This window comes from Cydia amplana, chromosome 15 (genome assembly GCF_948474715.1).
Source record: "Cydia amplana chromosome 15, ilCydAmpl1.1, whole genome shotgun sequence".
Lineage (NCBI taxonomy): Eukaryota > Metazoa > Arthropoda > Insecta > Lepidoptera > Tortricidae > Cydia > Cydia amplana.
In genome coordinates this window covers 4,540,559-4,551,627 of record NC_086083.1, presented here as the reverse complement: position 1 = coordinate 4,551,627, position 11,069 = coordinate 4,540,559, and the positions used below count along the sequence as shown (strand labels likewise).

Below are 11,069 nucleotides of genomic sequence, written 5' to 3'. Positions count from 1 at the left end.
CCAACCGCAGATGCACTACTGTTCATTTTACTATGGAAATTGACAGTAACAGCGACGCGTTCAGTACCAGTAGTGCAGCTGCGGTCAGAAATGGAATGTTACCCTAACGGTACACAAACTTAAAAAGTATCACATAACAACAGCAGAGGAAAGTGGAATGAAAGAGCCCGTTAAGAATCTTAAGGTTCGAAAGATCCAAGCCGCTCTTTTATGAACTCCTTCATGGCACTTCTCCCCTTTTTGTTATGCGTACCAAATTCAGTACACAACCTTTGTTCGTAAGTCACAGTTAAGAATAACACATTAACATTAATTATAGCTGGTCAAGCAAATCTTGTCAGTAAAAAAGGCGCGAAATTCAAATTTTCTATGAGACGATATCCCTTCGCGCCTATTTTTCAAATTTTCCGCCTTTTTCTACTGACAAGATCTGCTTGACCAATTATAAGAGGCAAGGTTTATGGCCACCCCACACTAGCTTCTTTTGAGCGTCGGCGTCTAGTCAGCGCTATGGAAAATGGCGTCGCTGCGCAGTTGCGCCAACGTTGCGTCGAGCAGCAGCCATAGAGTTGACTAGACGCCGACGCTCGGAAGACGCTCGTGTGGGGTGGCCCTGGATTAAATCTGATACTAATCTTAACCCTCCCTTTCGTGCAAGGAGAATTACATACTGAAGCAACAGGTTTTTTGTTTTTGTTACATTTTATTTTATTTAAAAATCAAGGTCATTTGACACATAAAGTAAGTATTGTACATAGTAGGTAACTATATTCTCGCAAATCCACTTTGTCAGTAGAAAAAGGCGCGAAACTCAAATTTTCTTTTAGAGCAACCCCTCGCGCCTACATTTTTTAAATTAGCCGCCTTTTTCTACTGACGGAAATGGCTTGCCGAACTATAAATATCAAGATTCTATATAGGTACTTCTTTGGATTTTTAAAAGTAAATGACGAATCTTACTAAGATTATTCGAAAACCGGTCTATTAATGATCCGATATAGGTACGGTCACCTGCAATAATATGTTACACAGCAAAGTAGGCCGCAAAAATATCTGACACGATCTTATTTGTATTTGTAGCGCTATAAGCGCGCGTCACATATTTTTGCGGCCTTCGTTGTAAGTATATTAATTATTGCAGGTGACTGTACCTAATTTAATGTTACTTCTAATGACTCCATTGCTCGCCGTACATTTTCCATACGCCTTACCGTGCTATGCAAAGCGCTTTAAAAATCTATAGCAGGGGTCACCAATTAGTTTCTTCAGGTCCGGTTCTTAAAATAAAATGACCATTGCGTTCCGTTTCTACTTGAGTTTATTAAATAAACAAAAAAATAAAAAGGTCCGCCATTTGGTGACCCCTGATCTATAGTGAGTCTACTACGTTTTTCTCAAATTATCCATAGTAGTTAGGTCCATGCGTGTACCTATCAGCTCGGCGGTCTATAACGATGAGGTTTGCGTTCTTGGCGGGGTACCCGTGGTGGTAGACCCATTTCTTGCCGCTCTGGTGACCGCCACCGCGGTGGTGCACCGCGCCGTGCTTGCCGTGACCATCATGCCCATCAGCGACTTTATGGCCCTGGGGACATATTGAAATTAGTAGGATAAAAGCATTCTAAAGATAGGGCTTAGTTTAATTACACAAACGGGTCTACCGTGATATAATTTCATTGTTTTACTTTAAATTCCGACGTTAATCCAGCCACAAAGAAAGACATGTAACAATTGTTATCAATACAATTTTCATTTTCATTTTCATTTTTTTCCACCACTACCACCAGATGCTGGATGGACCAGCTGTGGTGTTTCCGTGACCACAGCTGGAGCAACTCAGCTTAAAACGTCAGAATTTGAGGTAAAGAATGAAATTATATCGCGGTAGACCCGTTTGTGTTATTATGTACAAAACGCGAGAGTTTAGTGTTATAGGGCTTGGTTTAACTATTAGTTATTTGGTTCTAACTGGTATAAATATACTCTAATCGGTATAAGGTTACGGTTACAGATGAAATATTTTTATTCCGACTATACAGGGTGAAATTTTAACCACCAGCTATATTTTGCGTAAGTAAGTAAATATTCTATATTGCGTAGGTCATACTGAACGACTTTTATTATGGGACCAATGGCGAAATCGCAAAAACAGTTGGATGGATGGCATACAATCCGGCTGATGTGATGCCGCTGATTTATATGGGACAGCCAAATCTTTTCTATGGGACAGTCAAATCTTTTCTATGGGACAGCCAAATCTTTTATATGGGACAATCAAATCTTTTCTATGGGACAGTCAGATCTTTTCTATGGGACAGCCAAATCTTTTTCGCGATTACGGCATCACTCGGCTCTACCCCCATCTTTATCACTAAACTTGATGTCACGACAACGGCCACTCACCTTGTGGGCGATGTGGTGGCCACCCTTGATGAAGTGTCCGGATTCGCCCTTCTTGTTCTGGTGGTGGTTGTTGTGAAGTTTTTCTTTCTTGAAATTGCCGGCCTGTTGATTGAAAAATGATTGTAAGCAAGTGCCTAAATATGCCTACTTTGCCCACTGGACTGGGTAATTGTGCGCCAATAGTTTCTACATATGAAAACTATATCACAACGTTTCTACATATGAAAACTGTGTTACAACATGATACAGATGTAGTGTATAATTATTTTCCTTCGTATTTTCACGGAAACGTACGAACGTGTCTTGCTATTTCAGTCAGTCTCGGTACAAAAAGTACTGAGGTTGACTGAAGTAGCATGACAAATAAGAACGTTTCCGAGAAAATACGATGGAAAACAATTGAAGGAATGTTTTCAAAAACAACATAACTGCTTAGAGCGGTTGACACTTTTTTAAGAACATTGTTAATCGTTTCAGGTGTCAACCAGTGTAGTCAGTTATGTTGTTTTTGTAAACATCCCTTCAACTATGCACTACATCTGTAGTAGTGATGATATGCTTTAAATCAGCATAAATACCTACCATAATATAATAATTTTAAAATGTAAAATAGAATTCGAGTTTGGAGCAAAGTAGGCCGATTTTACGGTAAGTATCACTTTAATAGCTCTTCACTTGAACCAGTGGAAGTACGTCAATAAATTGAAAATTTTGGATATTCATGTGCAAGCAAAAAAAAATTGTTCGTATCAGATATCCCTCCCTATTAATAAAACTTTGTCCCTTTCTAACAAACACAAATTTCAAAATGACAGATAAGGAGAAACGATTATCAAGGGATTGTTAGACTCGACAAGCGTTTATGAATAACACCAATAGGGTTGATTGAGTAACGCAACTTTTTGAAACACGTAGGTTTCTTTTTTCTTTAAGTATCTTTACAGTTTACAAATTTTCTACTTAAGTTAAAAATGAGAAGAACCCTACCTAATTTGATCTGCCGTTTTTGCGTGACGAAAAAAAATTGCAGTACTAGTACTTTTTTTCTAATATTTAGTGTTTTAATTAGATGACCTACTGACTACGTCGTACTTAGGGTTTGCAATCCGGATCCGAAATGTATGAAATTATCCGGATCTGGATCCGGATCCGCGGATATTCCCATACATTTCGGATCCGTCGTGCAAACCCTAGTCGTACTTTTTATCTTTGTAATTAAGTATCAATAACATCTCAAAATAACTAATGCTGACTGAAATAGAGCCGTGTTTAAAATAGAGACTATAATCTGAAGGGACCAGAAATAACAAGAATTGAAAACAGAAATATAAGGTACCCTTAACTTAATACTAATTAAGCTTCTTAACGGCCATTTTAATGAAATGTTTAAAAAGATATTGTTTATTCATTGCGTAAGTGATTTGTACATTTTGTAATCTTAGAGAAACAAGCATATTTGAACTGGGAAAGTTGCAACAACAAAACAAGCGGAAGATATTGTTACAACGTGGTCACACTACACTGCGCGTCGTTTTGTCACGTCCCTTACAAAAATTTAGGGTGACAATGGTTTACTAAGTTAAAAATGGATATATTTTCCAAGTTAATGATGTTATAACTCCAGATAGGTTAGGTATAGGCGATTCAACATTTAAGCGTTAAATTGTACAGTTGATCTTTAGCTGCGCCTAGGCAAGCATAGCTCCCGCACACCGGAAGAGAAAGAGACAACCTTATGTTCAACGTTCAACAACGAGTGTACCAAAAATTTTTCCAATTACAACCTTATGTTCAACAAAGAGTGTACAAATGGTATACGAAATTTAATCAACAAAAACAGGCTCATTCGTAGATAATGAAATAAATATGGAAGTACATATTTGTGTTCTTTATGTATGAGTATTGTATCTAGTTATAAAATAACCCTTGTTCAGAGTCTGCAGAGGGTTATTCCTTTTGAGATTCGATTTCACCCTACAATAACTAAATAAACTGGAACACTCAATTTACTCGTTTTATCAAAGATTGGCGTAAACTTCTTAGCAAGTCCAAGAATATCATATTTAATAACAGCATCGGGAAGTACAATAAGTACTTTAACTCTAATACGAATGGACACCGTTAAACAAAAACTGGCCAAGTGCGAGTTAAACAAAAAGAGGCCACCCTTTATGTTAAAACATCTTCTGTTTAAAACAAAATATCTTCTAAACACACAGCGGACAAATAACATGTCTCTGTGAAAATTCCGCATGTCTACAGACACTACACATAATAGCCACGAAACTCTGAAAAAAAAATTCTTGTAATATGGCTGAACGGTCTTGCTGACGGGATTGTCTGTCGTGATCTGTAGTCATTTTATGTCTTGTATTTTCATGTCGAATTTGAATTTAAAATGTCGATCGTTCCAAATATGTATGTCAGTCAGTCAGTCGGTCTATCAGGTCATTAGAAGCCCCGATAAGGGCGATACCTTTTTTTATGAATTCATATAGGAGGCATATAAGTAAACGAATCGCCTGAAAGTAAGCAATTGCGGTCGTCCAGCAATACCAGAGTGGTTGCAAGTGTATTGCCGGCGGGCGGGTGTTTTCGTTGTTAACAACAATACACTGATTTAAACTTTCACGATTTTTACACATTATTAAATTGTACAACGGGACTTAATCGCGTATTTAAGTTTTAAGATTTACCTCCGACGTTTCGATGACGGCGTTGTCCCGTGGTCTCGGAGAACGTCGGAGGTAAATCTTAAAACCTAAATACGTGTTGTACAATTTAATAATAACAGCAATAGATATAAATAGGGTGTGAAAAACTAAATGACTGCGCTGACAGACATACACTGGCATAGTAGAAGGGAACCCTTCTTGGCGGGTAGAATAAGTCGCTTAAGTAATTTAATAGTTTTAATAGTACGCTATCAGGTACACGGGAACCAACAGTGCAATTTTTAATTAAGTCCCACGATAAGCCAAGAAACTAAAGAACTTTTAAACAACAGACTAAGACACAGGTCCAAAGAAAACTTGGAAGCATGGTTTTCCTACTCATTTTTTAAACATGGCCAATTGACAATAAAATTATGACAAAATTAAATGTACGTAAATTTATGACGATATAATGCACAGACAAGATTATTTTTTTAATCAGAAATATAACCACAAAAATATTGGAATTATTAGGCTAAATATAATGACAGATTTTTTTTGAGAAATAAGGCAAATGTTCTTGTGATTGACAGGGTAAATACAATAAATTACATGCTCTCTTTCACATCTATTTCTAGAAATTATCTAAGAATTAAGATTGTAGGTACCTTGCAACTATTAAGGCAGTGTCAAGTAGGTACTTTAGGTTAGGTAGGATTAACAACTTTGGCACGGACGTGGTAGCGGGTAGGTGTATTAGATACTAGACTTATGAACCGTGATTACCTCTTGTATTGTTTTCAAGCTCCCGATATTTCGACGCTGTTACATGCATCTTGTTTACATGCATCATATACCGGTTGATATAAGTCTAGTGAATCATTAAAAACTGGTATTATAGATACTGTTTTACTATTCACTCATAGCTCATACACTAAAGAACACGTGACCAAAAATTTATCCGGTCTCCGCCACTAAAAGGTCTTGGTTACCTTATCTTAGGTCTTAGTATATGACATCTATTTCAGTTTATCGAAAGGACGTCAACATATTTTATAAGTATGGACTTCGGCTCCACGCACGCTCCTTATCAAAATTGTACCGTAAATATTTTAATAAATTTGCTTGGGCCATTTTTTTTTACAGATTTAAGTAGATAAAATTTGGTAAGTTTGAAGAGCTACTTAGTCTGGTTTGGTCGGAATAAAAACGAAATGCAATTTTGGCACAAAAAAATGTGTTTTCCGTTGAGTTACGAAAATTCATACGTTTTCGTAAATCGGTGGAAGAGTTTGTAGGACATACAGTGAAATTGCGCTACTGCCAAATTTTTTCAAAATCTGACAAAATGAAAAAAACGACAACAAAATAAAAATCGGCAAACTTATGAATATAATTCGCTCATAGCTTGTATTTTAAACGGCTAAAACATAAGAGTAAAGCGAGATTTGAAAAGTACAATTAGTAGCGGCAACACAGAGGCGGGTCGTAAAAGCCGTTCTCTTTAATACAACTTTGCATCGTCCGCATAAATTATATTAACTTAGCTAATATATGTCTGGGTTTTATTATGATTCTAGCATGAAATTAAAAATGGGATAGTGAGGGTAAAGCATCGCTTAACTGTTCCTAGAAACCACGAGACTAAGGGCCAGTTGCACCAACCACACTTGACAGACTGATCAACATCACTCAGCAGAGAACTATGAAAACTCCCATACCTACAATAAAATTTTGCAAACTCTTTAACAGTGACAGACTGTTTGGTGCAACCGACCCTAATTCGTCTCCACGCATTACACCGTGACTTGGGAAACAATTTGGGTGGCGATGGCGGGGCTGGATTTTGGAGACAAAAATCTTATATAACGATGACGACAATAAAACCCGTTATTACCACATCTCACTAGTCAACTGTCAATCTAATAACGTTTGCTAAAGCGTGCTTTGAATGTTGTAAATGAAACTATCACGCTGGGTAATCAATTTAATCAAAGTTGACACTGACTTCTTGCGGTGTTGTCACGGTTTTCAATCAACTCACGTTGAATCACCTCACGGCAAATTCGACTTGGCTCAGTGAAAGCTCGCGACATGTCGACATTGCAAATAGATTTTTTTAAGTGCGAGTGCGATGGATCGACTCCGTTATGTGCATTTTTGCAGAAAAATAAAACGAAGCAGAGGTTGTTAAAAAGTTTAACACAACATTTTGTCATACAAAATCCATCCAAAATTGTATGTTTTGGCGACCAACTACACTTGGCCAAAATATTTGGTTGCATTAGCATTATTTTAACAAATGACCTTATAGTTAATATGTCAAGTGGAAATAAGACAAATTATATCGCAAAAGCAGTTATGTCACAAGTCATGTAAAATGACGTAGAATTAAGCACGACCCAACTTCGAAATTTGAATTCCTCCTAGCCAGGACGAGACGAAAATAAATCAGGAACCATTGTCCTCCTTGTACCTTTGTTGTTGTTGCTGATACGTTTTAAATCGGATCCCTTTGTTTGACATAATGATTGAAAGTCATAATATAATGATTGTCAGATTATCATTAGTCATAAATGTCATAATTCTGAAACTGTTAATTTTTCAGGAATTTCCTAAGGTTATCGTATGGATAGGTTAGGTTAGGTTAGGTTAGGTTAAACGTAACCTACGTTTGTTTTATGGCAATCCTGAAAAGTTACGCGTTTCTGAGAAAAAGCAGCTTTAATAGTAAAGGGTATAGGTTCCAAACATATTATCGTACACAGAACATATTAAAGAGGTTAGAATGGCTATCGCGCGCAGTTAGTATCGGAACCGGTGTCGCCGTTCGTTCCTCTCCACATATTTATTATTTACTAACACTCGCGCAACGGTAGTAAAAATTTAGGTTAGCGCCTTGTGTGCATGGTGAATGGATACTCCTTCTTTAGACAGATTTGATGTCTGGCTTCTTAATCTGAAGGTTATTTTGGCGCAAAAGGCATGTTTACTTCGTTTTTCGGTCAGCGCGGGCGAGCAGCATGCGAGCGTTTGCTCAAAACCGGCGGCGACACGTACCCTGCTCGCATCGCCATTCTAACTTGTTCTGTGTTATCGTATAAGTAATTAAATAATTAGTAGGGACCTCAGGGTAGGGTCGGGAATTAATGGGAGAATTCAGTGTCTAACCCAAAGATAGGTGAAAGTTTAGTTCTCCGAGTTGATCACAGATGCCGTGGGCAACCCTAGTGCTTCGCACAGGATACCTAGGTCCGGAAAGACCTAAGTCTAGCTTTCTTTTAGTTATTGCGTGCAAACCATACATATTTAGGTAAGTTTCGTATTTATAATATATAATCTTATGCCCTTGTATGATGTTGTTAATAAGAGTTGTGATCCGATACTATAAATATAACATCATGAAATAACATAGCTGATGAAATGGATTAAACTTTGTTAATTTTTGTAAAATCCTGGTTTCAACGTAAAACAATTTTGCATAGTTACATGTAAATAGGTATTAGCTTTTCAGATCGATACTAAGATAGTACGTAATTGTAAGTAAATAATCCGATGCAGACTTTGTTAACGACTTTGAAGACTTATCAAAAAAAATTTTCTTTAAGATTACATGTCTACAAATAGGTATTACTATATAGGTATATCTACTGAAAATTAATCTCCTAAGAAAATATTCAGTCAACGCCATTTTCAATAAAATTTTCCATTGAATTTCCGAACTCATGAAACAATTACTATTCACCCACTCAAAATAAATATTACGTATTGGCCACAAATTAAATCTAAAAAAAAGCAAACATTTTCTTTTAAAATGCATTAGAATGCACTTCTAACTGCCCAATTTTCCAAAAGGTGGCGGTGTGCCCGTCGGAAACTGGGCAATGAGATCGCTATGCAGTTGCATAGGGATGCATCAGTACTCGCACTTAAATAAAAGCATTTCAACTGTCTGTTCATCCACTGAGCGTGGTAAACGAGAGTTTTTGGAGCATACGACTGCATTTTATTGAATGCTGGTCGTATATAATTTGATACTTAAAAAAAACTTTTTTTAAGGATTAAAATTGTGTTGTGATAGCTGACTCTTTAAAATTTGCCGCAATTTTTCGGGTTTCGTAGTGAAATAGGAACCCTTATAGTTTTTACTGGCAAAATCGGTTTCTCCTCTTAAAATACTTAACATACACTCTTAGCCCCTGGTATTTAGTAACTTTTCTGCTGGTTAATAGTACATTTCATACCTAGGGAGGTGAATTCGTGAATGCTCCAGATCGCAGGTGTTTGTGGCCCGAACCGAAGGTGAGGGCCATAAATATGCGATCTGGGGCTTTACGAATTACCGCCCGTGGTTTGTCTAAAGTTTTACGTCTTGCCTTGGCCAGGAAATGAGGGGCCCACTTACGGGCCTAGGGTGACATAAATTAAATTACCTTTGATGTTGAAGTCACAAAAATGCAACAAAGCGCTGGAAGTCGCCTTTCATTTCGCGACCAATGTATCGGAAAGTGTTCAAGTGCTCCTTGTATTATTAACATTATGTCATTTGATCTACGAATTGATACTGGAGTATGTATAAAAACAAAAGCTCTCTAAGCAAGCAAACCAGCCAGCCTAACCAAGGTGCAAGTCGCTATCGCTACGACAACGAAATTATTTGTATCTCTCTATTACTCTTCCATATTAGTGCGACAGTGACACAGCCATATTCAAACTTTAAGATACGTATATCCAAACAATACTATCCAAACGATATGAATTGGATATGTCAGTGTCAAAAGTGACAATTCTTCAAACAAAAACGTCACTTTTGAACTGACATATCTTGGTGATGTCTAATAGATATCTAGTTCAAAATCCGAATCGGGCCCACAGTTGCGTTTAGATCGCTACGAAGCGTAAGTGATTGGCATGTTGGCTACGCGGCCTGGCAAAAGATCCTATCACCAAGTGAACTGTGTTAAGTGAAATCTATATATTTCCAATCAGCTAACGAACTTAAGAAAACCCTCATTATCCTAAACAAATTCACAGATAATAAAAGATAAGATAAGATTTTTAATCCAATCCCGATGTCTAGACACGCTTGTGGGTGTTCGGAATTCTGATTGCTTGAAATCTTTTCAAATTCTGAGTGGAGCCACCTTGTCATCCTTTTGTAGGGTTCCGTACCCAAAGGGTAAAAAGGGGACCCTATTACTAAGACTCCACTGTCCGTCTGTCTGACTCATGAATCGCGATTAGCCATTTAAACACAACAAGGTTATTTATGACTCTAGGTATTTTTGGTTACATATTAAATTTATTTCCTAATAATACTATGTTTATAGAAAACAAAAATAAAATAAAAATAAACATGCAATATTTGATGCCAGACAAGCTATCTCTTACATAATGTAGTTTAATAAGATTATAATGCATAATATTCTGGTTTACGTACGTATTTTACACTTACCACACCGATACACACATTCATGTATGATAATCGTGTTGTATTATTAAAAGGATCACACACTATGGCATCACAAAAGAAAGGGGTGCAAAGAAAGCATTTCATTCATCATACAACATATATGACAAAGATTGAGTAATCCTTGCTTGTGTATACAGGTTTATAAAAGCTATTGATTTTATATTAGTGCTTATAAACTGGTCGGAAAGCAGCGGTAGGTTGTTTTAAAATAACACGATCTTTACTCATAATTTTAAAACTGAAACGGGACTTAATCGTGAGCACTTAAGTTTATTTATATATAACGATAATGTACCTAGGTAGTGAGGAATACCTAGTACCAGTACCTATACATTTAATGTCCTAGGAAAGGTAATATGTATGTGAAACGCAGAAGTGAAATATTACGTCCTCAATAAGTAAAACAATGTTATTTCTTTAGATAATTCGCTCTGTCTATTTAAAGTTATTTTACTACTTCTTAATTTTTTTTTTAATTATAGTGTTTAAAATATGTAATATTAGGTATGTTTTATTTACTTGTATATCGTTGTATCAAT

The 11,069-nt window shown here is 36.7% G+C and overlaps 1 protein-coding gene across 1 annotated transcript in view; it reads right to left on the bottom strand.

Annotated features, from left to right (window-relative positions):
- Positions 1-1,399: 1,399 nt before the first annotated feature.
- Positions 1,400-11,069, bottom strand: part of LOC134654512 (FK506-binding protein 5-like) — a 49,041-nt gene continuing 39,371 nt past the window's right edge. The window contains exons 5-6 of the mRNA XM_063509958.1: positions 2,404-2,505; positions 1,400-1,585 (exon numbers count right to left, since the gene is read on the bottom strand). Coding sequence (XP_063366028.1) covers positions 1,400-1,585; positions 2,404-2,505 — 288 coding nt within the window. The remainder of the gene's footprint in view (positions 1,586-2,403; positions 2,506-11,069) is intronic.